This window comes from Pteropus vampyrus, unplaced genomic scaffold, assembly GCF_000151845.1.
Source record: "Pteropus vampyrus isolate Shadow unplaced genomic scaffold, Pvam_2.0 Scaffold217, whole genome shotgun sequence".
Taxonomy (NCBI): Eukaryota; Metazoa; Chordata; class Mammalia; order Chiroptera; family Pteropodidae; genus Pteropus; species Pteropus vampyrus.
Window position 1 is genome coordinate 1,375,754 of NW_011888998.1, and position 18,781 is coordinate 1,394,534.

At 46.9% G+C, this 18,781-nt stretch overlaps 1 protein-coding gene and 1 pseudogene across 1 annotated transcript in view; both read right to left on the reverse strand.

The window, feature by feature from the left end:
• The window catches only part of NFASC (neurofascin), a 77,819-nt gene extending 70,961 nt beyond the window's left edge, over positions 1-6,858 (reverse strand). Inside the window, exon 1 of the mRNA XM_011373112.1 lies at positions 6,768-6,858. Coding sequence (XP_011371414.1) covers positions 6,768-6,858 — 91 coding nt within the window. The remainder of the gene's footprint in view (positions 1-6,767) is intronic.
• Positions 6,859-16,556: 9,698 nt separating this feature from the next.
• On the reverse strand, positions 16,557-17,818 carry LOC105300740 (annotated as a pseudogene).
• Positions 17,819-18,781: the final 963 nt, after the last annotated feature.

Consider the following 18,781-nt stretch of genomic DNA (forward strand, 5'->3'; position numbering starts at 1 on the left):
GTGATGCCAGGCAAGGGGTGGATCTGAACCACTGCTGCAGGACAAAGCCCCACCAGGGTCCATGGGCCCCGCTCCTCCCGCTGCCTCTTCTCTCTCACACATGAAAACACCTTCTCTCCTCACAGTCTCGTCTCCTCCTTTGTTATCCTTTGTAAAACTCTAGGAATTAATTTCCATAGTTCTGCTCATGGCAGAAATACGCTGTCCTATGGAAATCTCGCTGCTGACTGCTGGATGAAACAGAGGCCACTGCTGCTTTCCACGCTTTTTACAAAAAGGGTAAAGGGGCAGGTGGCACACACCTTCCCAACCTGCGCCTGAGATGTGCACGTGCCTATGTACAGGTGTGTGTGTTTCCCAAACTTGGACAAGCATAGAAATCACCTGGAAGGTTTGGTTAAAATGCAGGTTCTGACTCAGTAGATTCTGCATTTCTGACAAGCAGCCAGGTGATACAGATGCTGGTGGTCTGTGGACCAAGCTTTGAATGCAAGGTTTTGGATGGTATATTCTTTGTGGAGAGAATATCTTGGTTAAAATTTGTCTGCAGAAAAGAGAATATGTATTGCTGTAACTTTTAAAGATGTCTTTTCCTTGTGATTATGTCAGAAAATAATATACCATCCTTATTTCATGCTGGTGGGGGTGTCAGACACTGTACTGGTCCCGCTGGCTGACTTTTTCAGAGTGAGAGCTTCCTCAGGGACGAAGAGGCTGCTGGTGAGCCATGGTGACCTGGAAGCTTTCTACCTTGACCACAGTGAGATGTGGAAGAGGAGCTTAGGGGATCAGAAGAGGGTCAGTTTAGAGAAGGCAGAGTTAAGACAAGACTAACAGATGCAGGAAGAGTCACAGGGGCGAGAAGACAGACATCAGAGAGGGAGTGGAGGGTGGCAGGAACGAGTGTCTTACTGGACACGCTGTTAGTAAGTGAGTCTTGAGAGTAAGACCCACAAAAGGTTCAAAGTCATTCTTTCTATAAAGCCTGCAGGGGCACAGAAGGGAAATTTTGTTTGCTTTACTATTTGCCGGGCGCTTCCAAGGGAGAGGAAAGTCACCCAATGGGTTCTGCGGGGGGCAGGGCAGTGTACCCCAGTCTTCTGTATTCATGCACCTCTTTTCTTTCCCTGGGTCTGATATCTGTGCCTTCTGGCACCCATTCCGCAGAGGGTGGAGTGTGTGTGCGTGTGTGCACGTGTGTGTGCACGTGCACACGCGCATTGTTGAGGCCATCCCGCAACACTATTTAGGATGATGGTGAGGAGGAAGTGCTTCTCCCACACCACTGCCCTCCTCTGTGGGTTCTGAGGAGAAAAATGCTGAGTCTCTTGATGAGGGGGACAGAGGAGCCAGCTGCCAGCAGACTCACTTTTTGGCACACCCTCTCGGTCCATGAGGTGACCCTTTGCTTTCTTTAAAGGTCACGCTGTTCTCCTTGGAGCTAATGAGGGGGAGGTGGGTGCATGTGACTCCGCTGGCAGAGTGGTGGGGGCTAGAGGCTGAGCATTTCAATGAGGGATTGTGTAGCAGCCCGGGGCTCTGTTCCAAACTCCCCAGAGCAGAAGCAATGCCCCATTCTCATCAAGACATAGAAAACCCCCGCAAGGGGCAGTAAGCAGAAAGGCACACCTGGCAAGGCAGCCTCAGGCCTGAGAGCTCCCCTCCCTCCGCCAGCCAACACACAGGGAAAGTTAAAGAGTGCCTGATCTTAGGTTGTTCCCAAGCCTTGGCTATTGTGAATAATGCTGCAATGAACATGGGGGTGCAGATATCTCTCCTGCCTTTTGTGACAACATGGATGGACACTGAGGGAGATAAGTCAGACAGAGAAAGACAAATACTATATGTTCTCACTTATACATAGAATCTAAAAAAAAGTCAAACTCAAAGAAACAGAGTAGAATAGTGGTTGCCAGGGGCTGGGGTGGTGGAGGATGTTGGTCAGAAGGTACAAATTTCCAGCTATAAGATGGTTAAGTTCCGGGGACCTAATTTACAGCATGGCAATTATAATTAACAGTATAGGCATACCTCGGAGATACTGCAGATTCGGGTCCAGACCACTGCTATAAAGCCAATATTGCAAAAAAGTAAATCCTATGAATTTTTTGGTTTCCTGGTACATATGAGTTATGCTTATACTATACTGTAGTCTATTAAATGTGCAATAGCATCATGTCTAAAAAAACAATGTACATAACTTAATTAAAAAATACTTCATTGCTAAAAAAATCACTATCATCTGAGCCTTCAGCGAGCAGTAATCCTGCTGGTAGAGGGATCTCACCTCGACGTCGATGGTGGCTGATTGAGCAGGGTGGTGGTTGCTGAAGGCTGGGGTGACTGTGGCAATTTCTTAAACTAAGACGACAATGAACTTTGCCATACTGATTGACTCTTCCTTTCACCAATGATTTCTCTGTAGCATGCAATGTTGTTCAATAGCATTTTACCCACAGTAGAACTTCTTTCCCAATTGGAGTCAATCCCCTCAAATCCTGCTGCTACTTTGTCAGCTAAATATAATTTTCTAACTCCTTTGTTGTCATTTCATCAATCTTCACAGCATCTTCACCAGTAGTAGTCTCCATCTTAAGAAAGCACTTTCTTTACTCATCCATAAGAAGCAACTCCTCATCCATTAAAATTTTATAAGATGGCAGCAATTCAGTCACATCTTCAGGCTCCGCTCCTACTTCTAGTTGTCTTGCTATTTCTACTATATCTGAATTACCTCCTCCACTGAAGTTTAAACCCCTTAAACCCAAGTTTAAACCCAAGAGGGTTGGAATCAACTTCCAAACTCCTGTTAATGTTGATATTTTGACCTCTTCCCATGAATCACAAATGTTCTAAATGGCGTCTAGAATGGTGAATCCTTTCCAGGTTTTCTATTTACTTTACCAAGACCCATTGGAGAATCACTATCTGGAGCAGCTATAGCCTTACCAGAAGCATTTCTTAAATAATGAGACTTGAAAGTTGAAATCACTCTTTGGTCCATGGGCTGTAGAATGGATGCTGTGTTGGCAGGCATGAAAACAACAACAATCTCATCGTACATCTCCATCAGAGCTCTTGGTGACCAGGTGCATTGTCAATGAGCAGAAATATTTCAAAAGGAATCTTTTTTCTGAGCAGTAGGTCTCAACAGTGAGCTTAAAATATTCAGTAAACCATGATGTAAAAAGATATGCTATCATCCAGGCTTTGTTGTTCCATTTATAGAGCACAAGAAGAGCAAATTTAGCATAATTTTTAAGGGCCCTATGATTTTCAGAATGGCAAATGAACATTAACTTCAACTTAAAGTCAAAAGCTGCATTAGACCCTAACAAGTGAGTCAGCCTGTACTTTGAAGCTTTGACGCCAGGCATTGACTTCTCCTCTTTAGCTATGAAAGTCCTAGAAGGCATCAATATAAGGCTGTTTTGTCTACGTAAAAAATCTGTTGTTTAGTGCAGTCACCTTCATTAATTAGCTAGATCTTCTGGATAACTTGCTGCAGCTTCTACATCAGCACTTGCTGCTTCAGCTTACACTTTCATGTTATAAAGTTGGCGTTTTTTTTTTAAACTTCATGAGCCAACCTCTGCTGGCTTCAAACTTTTCTTCTGCAGCTTCCTCATCTCTCTCAGCCTTCACAGAATTGAAGAGAGTTAGGGCCTTGCTCTGGATTAGGCTTCGGCTTAAGGGAATGTTGTGGCTGGTTTGATCTTCTATCCAGACCACTAAAACTTTCTCCACACCAGTAATAAGGCTGTTTCACTTTCTTATCATTCGTGTGTTCACTGGAGGAGCACTTTTAATTTCCTTCAAGAACTTTTTCTTTGCATTCACGGCGTAGCTAACTGTTTGACACAAGAAGCCCAGCTTTTGGCCTGTCTGGGCTTTCGACAGGCCTCCCTCACTAAGCTTAAGCATTTCTAGCTTTTGATTTAGAGCGAAAGATGTGCGACTCTTCCTTTCACTTGAACACTTTAAGGCCATTGTTGGGTCATTAACTGGCCTAATTTCACTACTGTTGTGTCTCAGGGAACAGGGAGGCCGAGGAGAGGGAGAGACGGGGGAACTGGTTAGTGAACGGTCAGCACACACACACTTATCCATTAAGTTTGCCATCTTATATGGGCATGGTTCCTGGTGGCCCCAAAACAATTATAATAGTAACATCAAAGGTCACAGATCACCACAAAAAATTAGCAATAAAATTTAATAATGAAAAGGTTTGAAATATTGCAAGAATTACCAAACCGTGATGCAGAGATGCAAAGTGAGCAAATGCTGTTGGGGAAAATTGTGCCCATAGACTTGCTCAAGTCAAGATCGCCAGAAACCTTCAATTTGTAAAAAACGCAGTATCTGCAAAGCGCAGTAAAGCGAAGCGCGATAAAATGAGGTATGCCTGTACTACATTACATACTTGAAAGTTGTTAATAGAGTAGACTTTACAGGTTATCACCATACACCAAATTGTACACCTTAAACTTACATATGTTATATGTCAGTAACATCTCATTAAAGCTGGTGGTGGTCAAGGGGAATGCCCGGTATTTCTCTAGCCTTTCCTCAGCCCATGGTGAGAAGGAAGGATGGGCTCAGATAAGGACCTGGGAGAGGTCCTTCATGCCGGGCCCGGCGGGAGGGAGAAAGCAGTCTGTAGAGGACCCCTGCCCAGGGCAACTGGGCCCTCCCTGGAGAGCTTGCCTTTCTCTTGTCTTATGTTCAGCTTTTGTAGACTCATTCTGAAGACGTAGCCATTGCCACTGTGCCTGCAGCAACCAGGAACTCTGGACTGGTGTCCGAAAAAGACTCCTCATTAAAGAGGTGCTGTGTTCACATGCTAGCCCTGCCACTTAGGAGCTGGAGATACAGCTTTATTTCTCTGCACCCCATTTCTAATCTGTCAGCTAAGGACAATACCTACTTCGTAGATTAGCTGTGAGAATCACAGAAAACAACGCCTGTAAAGCACTCAGCTCTCTGCCATGCACACGCAGCTGCTACTCCAGGGAGTTCTAAGAACTGAAAGGCAGGTTTATCAGAGGTCAGTGTGGCGCATATTGAGCACCAAGCTGGGTTCTTCCTGTGACTCGATCACTCATTTGCTGTGACTCTGACCAAACATGGGCGAGTTCCCACGAATGAAACAACATAGGAGGGGCGGGTCCTCCAGTCCCTTCTCATGTAGGGTGGAGATGTGGTGGTGGGGAGGTCAGGGAACTCGAAGCTCTGGGCTCTACAGGTGGTAATTTGGAGAGACCGACTGCTCGCTCACCTGCTTGTGGTTCTGGTAGAGCTTTAGAAATCCATATTCCTAGCATAAATATCAAAGCCATCTATTTATAGGTTCACCTTGCAGGAACTCCTCACCCACTAGCCCCAGGATCAAAATGGCACAAGAGAAATGAGCCCTCACCACTTCCTTGATAACTCAATTTCCTCTGCACCTCCGGGGAGACGGAGGGCCTTATCATGCTCCTTATTAGATTGTCTGCCTGGGACTATTAATGAGAAATTCTCCTTGAGCCAGCAGAGCAGATGGTCTCCATGGAACAGTTCCTTTCACAACTCCCCTGTCCCCATGGACACACGCATGCATGCACAGATACTCACACACACACACACACACACACTTGGGGTACAGGGAAGGCAGCAGGGGCCTTGCCCTTGCCCATCTTGCTCTGGGTCTATGTTATCATTTCTCCTGGTCCTCTCACATCCAGAAGTGCCCGCTCCTCTGGGGCAGCTATTACTGGTGAAGTCGGGTGTGAGGGCCTGAGACAGCCACAACTCTTCTCCAAGCTCCACTAACTCCAGGTCCCAGGGTCTGACTTTGGAGAGCTCAGTGGGGACTTCTTAGAGGCTGCATTACTTTCCTACCGCTCCCCAGACATCAGTCACCTGGAGAAAGCCCAAGTCAATGTTGGCATCATGTGGGTCCCATCTATTCCTGGAATCAGGAAACAGGGGACAGAGGGGCTGTGCCCACGTCTTAGCCCTGGGATACAAGACATCCTGATAGAAGTGTCAGAATTGTGATGCACATCTAAATGCAGGGCCAAGGAGCAGGCGGCCAGTCAATGCGCCATTATGAACGTAACCACAGATATGGCTGGTGGAGACACGCTGTTAGCTCAGCATTCTAAGCCCTTTACTTTATGATTCTGATGGCCAAATATCACCCCGATCGTGGGAAACAGAACGACATGGATTTTACTTTTTAACTTTACAGTGAAAACAGCAGGAATCAGTGCCTGGTTCTCCCACAGTGGCATTTTAATGGGGCTCTATTTTAATGTCTCATGTAGCCACAGTCTTGCAAAATAATCCCCTCCTTAACCCTCCCCAGGACATCTGTCCTGACCAGTCCAGCCAAGAGGGTCTGAAGGGTCCAGCTCAGGTATTAGAAAGAAAAATAAGAACTGTCCACTCACTTGGTCCCTGGAAATTCCGCTTCAATGAGACAAGTCAAGACCAGAGAGGACACTCAGACTTCCAAACTCTGCCACCGCTGGTCCTGCTCAGCAGGTTTCAGGCAGCCCAAGCGTCAGTCAGCCACAGCGGAGGGACCGTGCTGCAGACTCACAGTCTCACATTCCCGAACACGAGCCTGCCGGCTTCCATCCTCTGCGAAACCCAGCTCTGCATCCAGAATTCGCTGTTTCCCCTCCCCTCGCCTTCTTGAAAAGTTGGTCTTAACTCTCCCCTGCCATCCCCTGCCCTCCAACCCTTCTGCCCCAAATCAGGAGAATAAAAGAACTCACGATCCATAGGAATCTCGATGGCCCCACCGAGGCCGAGGAGGCAGAGGAGGAAGCCTGCGTGGACCCAGGGTGCCGCCTGTGGCCTGGCCATCCTCAGCGGTGGGCCCAGCTCCCCGCTCCCCGGCCTGCGGGGTCTCGCTGCCTCCAGCCGCTCTAACTCGGCCTCCCAGACAGAGCTCAGCTGTGGAAAGAAATACAACAAGTGAGCTATTCTTGAACCCGTGGCTTGTTCTAGCAATCCTACACGGCTGGAAGGATGCAAGGGTCCCCTTGGTCCCAGACTGCTGTTCTAAAACAGGTTCCTAACCTTGCACTATTGACATTTGGGGCCCATCAATTCTTCGTGTGGGAAACAGTCTTGGGTATTGTGGGAGATGTAGCAGCATCCCTGGCCTCTACCCAACTCAATGCCACCAGAGCCCACTTCTGCCCCCAATCAAAAATGTCTACAGACATTGCCAACTCTCCCCTGGAGAATGAAACCATCCTTAGTTGAGAACCGCTGTTCGAGAAGGAAGGGCAACTCTACATAGAACAGTCATGAAAACAAACAGGCCCACAGGCCCAGCACTTAGAAGACGCCACGCGCCGGGCCAGGAATAAACACACTGATCTCGCAGCTTCTCTGAACCACACGTGCTGAATGGGTCTGGGTTCGAGTGTGTTTGGGGTAGGAGCAGAGAGGGAAGATCACACTGATGTCCTTTGGTCCAGCGAGAGAGGGACAGGGTCAAAGTGGCAGCACTGGGGATCAGGGTTAGACAGGTGGAACTTGGTTGCCCAAAGGACCTTTTTTTTAAAAAAAAAAAAAAAAAAAAGAATGATTTCCGCAGATATTTTGTGCAGCTAAGGTATGGCAGTCCCTGATGTTGTCCCTTTAGAGGTTATGGCAGTGCTGAGATGATGGCCCAGGAGAAGAAGATTCTAGGAGGCTGGTAGAATGAGCAACATTATGACAGCCCAGTGTTCACATACTCACGAGAAATCATTCCAGGGCCTCCAGAGGGAGGCGTTAAAAATGGCGGTCCAAGGAACCTAGAATGAGTCCTTAAGAGACAAACCCTTTTCCCTTCCTGAGAGAGAAGAACAAGAATGGCCTACAGCTGACAAAGAGCTTTAAGATGACCAAGGTTCCGAACATGGAGTCTTAAAAATTGGTCCAGTTTGCTGTTCCACCATGCGGTCAAGTCCAAGAAGACGCAGGAGAAGGTTTCCCCAGAATGCTCCCAGCTTTCCTGGACTGAGAGTCACCTCTCAAACTGGACACATTGTTCTCCTACTCCTGTTTTATTTGGCAGCATCTTGAAGCCTGGTCTCACCTGTATACCCCACCTCCCACCTAGCCTGAGTGAGGGCATAGGGAGAAGAGAAGGGCCCCAGGGCTTCTCCTGGGAGACAAGGTCATGCTTCTGAAGACCTGGCGGATGAGGCACCTCCCCTGTGCCAGGATGTGGGGCAAGCTAAAGGATTTTGACTCAGATTTCAGCAGTTTCTTTCCTGGAAGCCGGGCCCGATGCCAGCCCCCAACCTCGGGTGTATTAATGGACTCCATCCACTTGCCTCCCTTCTCATTGCTTCTACCTTGGTTTTGGTCACCAGCGTTTCATGTCAGTTACCACAGCGGCTTTCCTAAGTGGTCTCTCCACTTCTGCTCTAGCCCCTCTGACTCATTCTCCACCCATAACCAGAGTGGTTATCTCTGAAGTGCAAATGTAAATACTACGCTACTCCCCTAGTCAAACGCACTAGCTCACCATAGCCCAAAAGTTAAAGCCGAAGTCCTTGACATGACTCAGAGGCCGTGCGTGACACAGCCCCCTCTGCAACCGCGTTTCTCATCACCCTCCCTTGCATTGTGTTCAGTCCATATGGGGCTTCTACAGGCTCTCTCCGTGCATCGTGCTCTGTCAGGCCCACTGGCTTCTGCACAGATTAACGTCTGTCTAGAACACTCTTTGAATCTGCCCTCTCTCATTAGAATTTGCCAAGTACGACTTAGGTGGCCCTTGTCTGCACTCCTGAACACCATCTATGCCCGCCTATTACAGCACTTGTCACTTTGTATTCATTCCAAAGCCACTCTCTATCCCCTATAAAAAGAGAGGCTCTATAAAGGGAGGTGCCTCGTCTTGGTCATTCCTAGACTCTAACATAGTGCCTAAAACATAGCAGGCACTTGAAAATATATGACAGATTGATGAAAAATGAACAAATGACCAGCTGACTGATGAAATAAACCACCTGGATCGTGTCTTTTTTTTAAACCTCATGTTCCCCGAGAAAACCGCCAGGTGGTACAGGAGAGCACATGATCTGCACGTGGCAGCACACTGTGACAACTCCCTTCCTACATAGGTACTGCACTCTGGCCAGGAAATCATCCAGATGTAAGAGGGTTAAGAAAGTAGAAAATTTCCCAAAGAGAGACTGTGACTAGAAGCCATCACAGGCGGTCTCTGGGTCTCCCTCCTAATGCTCTGAGACAGTCCTTTCACTGTCTCGGGTCTGCCGCCTCCCGCGTCTCCAAAGGCCAGCCTCAGGTTACCCGGCCGAAACCTTAGTGCTGCGAGAACCTGCACGAGTGGAGGCTCCGCAGTCCTTCAGGGACAGTGGGGACGGCTCCAGTCTTGGCTCCATGACCGCCTTGGTTTGTTAAGGAGCTGCCAAGTAGCTGGAGTGATGGGAAAGAGAAGGACAATTTTATTCTGGGAATCCTGATGGGAAAGGGAGCCAGAAGCTATTCTGGGTATTAACTAGAAACACACTGGCAAGAAAAAAAAGCCCAATTATTTGGGGGTGTTTTTAACTCACAATTTAACAGCAGAGTAGAAAAAGAACTAGAGATAATCACATTTAGCTGTTCGACAATTCTCTCTGGAACTCATTTTTTCCTCTAGTAAAATCTTAACAGAGGAAGAGAATTTAAGGATTATTTAGCTTTACGCAATCCCTTACTTTTAAGAGGAGGAAACAAGAGCCCAGAAAAGGTAAGTGATTTGCTCAAGGTCACACAGCAGTTAGCGGAAAAGCTGGGAAAAGAACCCAGGTCTCCTGACTTCCAGCCCAGGGTTTTCCCACACAATTTCTCTGCCTCTCGATATGTAGAAAAGTTACAGAGTAAAGTTGCTATTTAAAAAAAATGTACGTGTTGGCAGTTCTTCAAAAAATTAAACATAGGAATTACCACATGACCCTGTATTTCTACTCCTAGGTATATGTCCCAAAGAATTAAACACAAGTTCTCAAACAAGTACATATACACATATGTTCATAGCAGCATCATTCACACTAGACAAAGGTGAAAACAGCCCAAATATCCATCAAAGAAAAAAAATGAATCAAGAAACTGCAGTATAAATGTACCATAAAATATTACTCAGCCATAGAAAATAATGAAGTACTGATACATGCTACAATGTGGATGAAACCTGAGAACATTATCCTCATTCACCCATTTCCTGTTTGCCCCGAGAATACTCGCCGGTGGCACTTACGGCTGCAGCGTTTACTCCAATATACCTTGCAGAATACAGTCCTAACCTTACCCCCAAAGTCTGCCATGAAATATCTTGCTTTTATTATTATTTTCGCATCACTCTAGTGTATCGATAGTCTTTGAAAACAAATGACATCATTCTATTTATAGCGTTCTGTTTTTAGTAGTGGTATTCCACTTACAAAATATCGTGATTTTTAATCGCTGAAAATGTCAAATCCTAAAAAACATAGCATTCCTACGTGTGATGTTAAATTAACACTGGCAGTGAGCTGCACTATTTTTTTCTAAATGGGAAAAGGGTTCAGAGAAGTCAGACACAAAATGAGATGAATGATCCCATTTATGTGAAATATCCTAAAAGGTAGATCCATAGAGACAGAACACAGACCGATGGTTACCAGAGGCGGGGTTGAGGGGGAGGTGGGTAGGGGGAAGGGGGAGCAGCTGCTTAATGGTATACGGTTTCCTTCTGAGGTGATAATGTTTGGAATTAGATAGAGGTGATAGCTGTACACATTGTGAACCTACTAAATGCTGAACTGTTCACTTTAAAATGGTTAATTTTATGATATGTGAATTTTACCTCAATAACAGAAATATGTAACATTGGTCTCTAAAATGTGCTCATAAAGATAAAGAGCAGAGGACGAGGAGGGTGGGTTATTCCACATGGGCATGCAGGCACCCTCAGCTCCCCAAGCCAGGTCCACTCAGCCTGCCTTGCACAGGGCTCGCTATCCTTCCTGTAAATGTTGAGGAAATTTCCATCCAAGCAAAGGAAGAGGACAGTCAATAGCTGTTTGAGCCTGAGAGTTCTAGTCTGTGCACAACAATTCAACACAGAGAGCGGAGAGCCCTGCCTGCAGGTGCCCCTCCATCACCAAGCCTGATAACCATCCTGATAACCAGGGAAAAAGGGGTTTCTCACGTAGAGCAATTATATTCACACTTCTAATCAAATCTCAGTTCTTACTCTATTATGCTGTATGGCCCAGTCACATGATACCAGGTTCCTCTCCTGGCCCTTCCAGTAACACAAGAGATTATCACTAGGGGTAGAGAAGTACACCATCTGGGGTAGGGGGGCGGGGGAGTGATCAAAGCCCTTCAAGGGGACCATCATCTAACTACGGAGCATCCTGGGAGAAAGTAGGAGAATCCCACATCCTGTGAGAGGGTGGATGAAGGCTGCAGAAGAGGGGGCCAAGATGACTGTCTTGAATGCTGGAAGAGGGTGGGCAATTTTTCTGTTTAGATCCATGGGGGCAAAACTAGGACCAAATGGAAGGAAGTTCCAGAGAGGCAGAGCTTCTCTGAGATGCAGGGAAGAATCACCTAATAAATAGGGCCACCTTCCAATGTCATTCATGAAAACGAAACACATTACCTACTCATACCACCAACATAATGTGTTTGAAGATACTTTTATATCAAATCGAATAGGTATAAGATGGATTGTAAGGACACAAAATACATTAGAGGGGAATCTATTAAAGGGGGAAAGAGTGAGGAAAAAACAAAAATAAATAAAACCAAAAGAGAAATCTTGTGTGAACTGATGGAGTACTATGAACTGGGAAATATGATGGATTCAATTCTTATATAACTAAGGTTCTCTCCTACATCCCTTGTGTGAAAAAAAAGGCAATGGGATGTGCATGCGCGCGCACGGGCACACACACAGAGAATGGAGCCACAAACATGAAATATTCTGCCATATGAAGTAGTGAGCTCACTGTTCCACAAAGAAGCCAAGTGACATTTGGTCAGGTGTGTTGCTGACAATGTGCCCACACAAGAAGGAAACTGGATGCTTATCAGAATCATCTAGGTACGATTTAAATACCCATATCTCTGGACCCTCAAACTTTTAGGCACGGGCCAAATCCGACCTGCAGCTTAAAAATTTTTTGGAATTCGAATGCCCTAAAGCCTCTGTTAACTTACACAGAGACGCTTCCCACGCTTAGGCAACACCCCTGAGCTCAAGGCTTTTAAATCTGTAAGGCTCGTGGGAGATCGAATGTAACATATCTGAGATGGGGCCCAGAAAAGCGAATGTGAGTTGGGTGACGATCAACCGCTGGTGGGGGACGCCAGACATGACAGCCTTTCAGGAGAGCTTGATAGCCTCTAGCATTGGCTGGGGAGCAAGATGGCACGGGTTTGAATCTGCTCACTGCTTGTCAGGTGGAGACCATGGGCAAGTATTGAACCTTTCGAGCTCGGTATTTCTCATCTGAAGAGTACAGATGATATAGCAGCTACTGCAGAGGGCTGCTGTGATGGCTTAGTATATAATTCCCTTAGAAAGCACTTGGTAAACTTTGGGGCGCAGGGCAAAAGGCTTAGTAAATGTTAGCTGCTGCCACTGAGTGGGCTTTGAGCTTGTAGGGATGAAGGAAGCATTCTGGCTACCTACATGACATCGCCAATAACAGCAGCAAGTTGTAATAATAATTATCCATCCACAACCACAGACTGCTTTTCTGTTTTTCCTTTTTTCTGGGCCCTGATTTGCTTTCTTTCCCCAGACTGGGGGCTCCTGGTGTTGATTCCACAAGCTGTCCCTGGCAGACGGATGAGAGGCCCACGGCTCCTGCAAGCTGTTGCCATCGGGAGCTCCCCACATTCCCACAGCCCCATTCTGGGCAGGCTGCTCCGGTGGTCACAACACAGCTGAAGTGACAGAGAGAAAAGACTAGTGATGCTAAGAATGGCTCAGCTGGCAGTTCTACGTCCCCACAGCAGAACCCACCTTGGCCTGTGGGGCGGCAGTTAGTGCACCATTCGTTCACTTAACAGACCTGGCAGCAGGCGCTGGTAGAGAACACACACGGGACAAGACAGGTTCTTCTGCTCTCATGGAGCTCACATGCCAGCAGGGAAGACAGGAAATACACGCCGAACAAAAAAATCAGGATCAGGCGTAACAGGTGCAATAAAGAATACCTGTGCACAGATGTTTATAGCAGCCTTGTTCATAATTGCCGAAATTTCGAAGCAACCAAGATGGATAAATAAACTGTGGTACATCCAAACAATGGAATATTATTCAGCACTAAAAAGAGTTATCAAGCCACGAAAAGACATAGAGGAACCTTAAATGCATATTACTAAGTGAAAGAAGGCAACTTGAAAAGGCTACATGTGATATGATCCTAATTGTACAACATTCCGGAAAAGGCAAAACTATGGAGACAGTAAAAATTTCAGTGGTTGCCAGGGGTTGGGGAAGGGAGGAATAGGCAGAGCACATGGATTTTCAGGGCAATGAAACTTCTGGGCGATGGTGGATACATGTCATTATACATTTGTCCAAAACTCATAGAATGTACAACACCGAGGCTGAACTCTAACGTAAACTATGGTCTCTTGGTGATAAGGATGTATCAGTGTAGGTTCATCAATTTAACAAATGTATCTCTGATGGGGATATTGATCATGGCTAAGCATGAGTGGGCGCAAAAGGATATGACAATGCCTGTACCTTCCCTTCAATTTTGCTATGAATCTAAAAGTGCTCTAAAAAATTACGTCTACTAAAAAAAAAGAAGAAAGAAAGAAATAGGGTGATGTGATAAAGGGAACTGAATGGTCAAGGAAGGCCTCTGTCAGATGGCATTCGACCAAGACCTAAATGGCAGGAAGGAGCCGATCTTGTAAAGAGGGTCAGAAAAACATGCCGGGCAGGGAAAAATGCTTGTGCAGAGGTCGTGTGGCAGGAAGCAGACGGGAACAAGTAAGGAACTGAGAGAATCCAGCGGGGCTGGAGCTTGGAGGGCACGTGGGGAGGAATGAAACAAACCACGCCAGAGAGGGAGGCAGGGGCAGACTCGCGGGGGAGCCTAAATTATGTGCTACGCAGAGCTGTAAGCGGTGGAGAGACCTGATGTGGTCTGTTTGCAAAGACCACTCTGGCTCCTCTACAGATGGCGGGTTGTAGGGGGCAACAGTGGAAGCAGGGGGACCCTTTAGGAGGCTCTACAGCCTGTGGGGCGAGGCAGCTCTTTAGCTTCCAAACCCAGAAACTTCACCGCCGTGGCAGTGAAGTCATTCAGCGCAGCAGCCTCCTGGCCGCCCTGGGTTCCACTCAGGGTTCAGGGAGGTGCAGACGTTGCTGGCAGACTTCTCAGGAATCTTTCAGTACTGGGTTTTCACACCGGGTCCAGAGGAGCCCAGTGGGCTCTAGGAAGTGCCTTAGGGGCCTTCTCTGAGGGGGCCGGGTTTGGGGAGGGAGGAGCAGGTGGGACCCAGGCCCCTTCACCCCACTCCCACCACCTCGACTTCACAGCCACTGCTTGTACAGTGGGGTGTTGCATAGGTTTTATTTTGAAGAAAGGATTCTATTAGTAAAACAAAGAACTGAAAACCCTTGAGCAAGAGTCTACCTTTTCAAATGCAGGACCCTGCACCGCACTGCAATCATTGCAATCATGGGGGGGGGGGGGGGGGGCGGCGCAAGAGGAGGCAGGGTGTGCGGAAGCAGCCAGGCTGGGGTGCGGGTCTGACTCTGGAAACCGGCAGGTTTCCCACGCTGTCGCTGAGCTCTCCAGGCGGAGCTCTGGGACTGCTTCATAAGCCCCATACTCCTGGTCAACTCCCCACTCCCATGCACCTCCACAGTCCTTTATGTCTGTCCTAAAACGCGATTCGAAGGCCCTCCCTGATCAGGGCCTTGTCTACCTGTCCAGTCTCACCTTTCCCCAAACTCCTCCTCTCACTCTCAGTTATACTGAACTATTTTTAGTCTCAGGAAGAGTCCTTGCTCTCTCACCCACCCCACTGAGAGGTGACTACCCGGACGAAGGCCAGACCGTATATGACAACAGAAGCTTGACTCACAACCTCTATAGCACTCGGCCCAGACGGTCAGGCCTTTGTCAGTGACTATGGGCTGCCCTATTTTTTTTGCCAGCACTTCCAACTCAGGACCAACCAGGGAAAGACAGATTTGCCCCCAATCCAATCACACAGAATGCTTCAAGCTGCCACGTCAGTCTGAGCACACCTGAAGCCTTTCCACTAGAAAGCCTGCTGTCTTCCCTCTCTGCCTCTGAGCCTCTGCCCAATGTGACGGTGGTGATTCCTGTGCTATACTGGGCTCTGAACAGCTTCTGCTTGTTCTCATTTGGATGGTCTTTGTTTATTTCCACACTAACTCTACACAGATCACTCTCGCTTCCTAGTCTGCCTTTTCTGTTTTCCTCCAACTCTTTGTTATCTCCCAGGCTCAGGGCAGGTGACAGCTCCTCTGGGAAGCTTCCTCGGTTTCTCTGAACCATCCCTTCCCACCAAGGCTGGATTAGGTCCTCATTCTCGGTCCTCTCATTGTAATGGGTGCTAGGTCTTGGTATAGAGTGTTGTCTTCCGACCTCAAATGCCTTGAGATTGGGGACAGTGTCTTATTCAATCTGTACACAGAGAACCTAGTGGCATTTATTGGATGCTTATCCAGGCTCCTCTTCCCACTCAGTGTATCTGTATTAATCTGCTGGTGCTACCATTACAAAACACTGCAGGTTGGACACTTATTTTATCACAGTTCTGGAGCTGGCAGACGAGGTCGAAGTGTCAGCAGGGCTGGGTCCTTCTGAGGTCTCTAGCTCCTTGGCTTGCGGATGGCTGCCTTCCCCTCGCGTCCTCACACGGCCTTCCTCTGTACATGCACACATCCTAGTGTCTCTTCTTCTTCTTATAAGGACGCCAGTCATATTGGATTAGGGTCCACCCTTATGACATTTATTACTTCGATCACTTCTTTAAAGGCTGTTTTCAAATACAGCCATATTCTGGGTTGCAGCTTCAACACAGGAATTTTGGGGGATATAATGTAATCCATAACAGTACTCACATTTTTCCTTGGAGAATTCATCTCTACCCCTTTCTCAGAGTGACCTTACCCAGGTTCCAGGGTTGGGCTCTGATTAGTTTAACCCAATTAGTATCCCCTACCCTCTCACCTCTATGATTGATTTAGGAATGAAAGTCTAAGCCAGCAAGAGGCAGTGTGCTTCATGGCGACTTTTACAGAGACCTCTAGGAAAGACGAGGTTCCCCTCTCTTCTGAAAAAGATCCAGCGAGGAACTCTCATAAGGGGAGAGGACTGTGGAAGTAGGGGGTCTCCATGTGCAACGTAGGGATGATCCGAGACTGCAGAGGGCAGACAAAAGACACAGGAAGATCTGACCCTGCACATCCCTGTTGGTGTTACTGACAGAGTACTTCCCAGACCAAGCCTGCTTGTGGACTTTTAAATTACATGTTTTTTTCCAGGTTCATAATTTATTGTATAAATTGAGTATCACATGATGAGTTGAAATTAACGTCTCCAGGCATGGGAAATTAACAGATGAGGTACAGTTTAGAATCCTTTTATGTTGCTTTCACGGCCGAAGTTTTATTAGACCTTAACGTGAAGTATAAGACAAGCAAAGTGATGCCTCCATATGTGGCCAGTACACAATTCATTCTACCTGTGAGTGTATAAGAGTTGAAATATTTCTTTTGATACCAGTGAAATGGAACTGGGCATCAGCTTCTGGACCTGCTGTGATTTCAATTTTGCAAAAGGCAAGTATTCTGCAGGCTGTCCTTCAATGCACGAAGCTTTCCCTAGGCCCGGCCAGAAGAAACTGCCCTAAATTACGTATATGTTTACATTTGGAATTCCTTTCGATTTTTAATCCAAGTGGAGTTGAGCTTTCTATCACTTGTAGCTGACAGTGCAACAAATCAGAAATTCCCCTACGATATTGGTTGAACACATAAGTGTCCCACATTTTCTGTATAAAAAAAGTGTCCCTCCCTCTTCCTGCCCACCTCTACCTGGACCCCGCCCCACCCCTCCACAAAAACCTCTCCTTAATCATCAACTATTCACTCTCTCCTGAATTTCCAAACTCTTCTCAACCGGCTCCTGCCTCAGCAGAGAAACATCTTTAACTTTCTCTCCTAACAAAACAAAAAGATTGTTCTCTGGATTCCACAGACTCTCTATATATAGCTGAAAATTTTTTCCTCCATCTCTTCTCATGAAAGTTTGTTTGTTTTTTAGAGAGTGGTCTATGGTTTCTGACTTCACTTTTTAGTTCCCATTCACTCCTCATCCAACCACACTCAGATCTCCCATTGGCCAAACGCAGCGCTCTCTCTCTTGCCAGACCTCTCGGGGGCACTAGCAACTGTTATTCACTCCATCCATCCCTCCTAACATCCTTTCCTCCTTGGCCTCTGACACACCACTCTGGGGCCTCCTCTCCTCTGCCCTTCCACCCTCCATAGCAACCCTGATCTTACTGCTGCATCCTCTTCTTCTGCCTGCTGTTCTCAGTATCTCTGCAGGGGTCATGTCCCTTCACCGCTATTCTCCATCTCTGTTGGTGGTGCCCACCCAAGTCATTTAAGCCAGACATCAAGCATCTCCCTTAAATCTCACCTCTGTTCACACCTCGCACCCAGGCGCCAAGGCCCTTGGACTGACTGGCTCCTTCCCAGTGTCTCTACTCCACCCCTCTCTGTGCTCCCACCTGTCTTACCTTCGATATACATCGCATCTCATGGACTGCTGCAATAACCTCCCAACTGGTCTCCTTCCGATCCGTCCTCCACGCTGCTATTACAGTGATTTTTCTAAACCCCCATCTGATTGTGTCAGTGCTCTGCCGAAAACTCTTCCATTATCACCCCCAAAATCTGTTAAGATCGAGCATAGCATATAAAGGCTCTCGGAGATCAGGCTCCTGCAGGCCTCTCCAACCCCACCCAAACCCTAAACGCTTCCTAACTGAATGACACGTTATTTTCTAAGCATCCACCCCATTTACTACCACCATACTTTACATGTGCCAACCTTCGTGCCTGAAAAGGCCTTCCTTCCTTGTCATGTGATTCATTCCTACTCAATGTTCAAGATTCCGCTGCTCAGACATCTTCCACTCAGTGAAGAATTCCCTGTGCTCCCCTGTGCCCATCCCCCACATCTCACTTCCAACAGAGCTCTCATTACTCCTGGCTCTAAACTTAAAGCACTCAGCACACTGCGGTAAAACCATATGTTTAAACTAAGGGTTGGAGACATTTTCTATAAAGGTCTAGATAGTAAATATTTTAGGCCTTGTGAGACATACAGTCTGTGACAACTATTGAACTTTACCATTGTAGAGTGAGACCAGCTATGGACAATAAGTGAATGAATAGGCCTGACAACATTCCAATAAATCTTTATTTACAAAGCAGACAGTGGCCCGGAAGTGGCTTAGTTTGCTTACCACTGGCTTAAACTTTCTCCCTGCTCATGGAATCCTTGGGGCTCAGACCAGGACCTGATCATTTTTGCGTCCCCAGTACCAGGACCTCATCATTTTTGTGTCCCCAGTGCCAGGCATGGTTCCTGGCAGGGAATAGCTATAGAATGGAAGATCCAAGTAAAGGTTTCAATCCTGCCACTTAATTTTTGTAAATTATTTGTTTTCCAAGCCTATTTTATTTATTTGTTTGTTTGTTTGTTTGTTT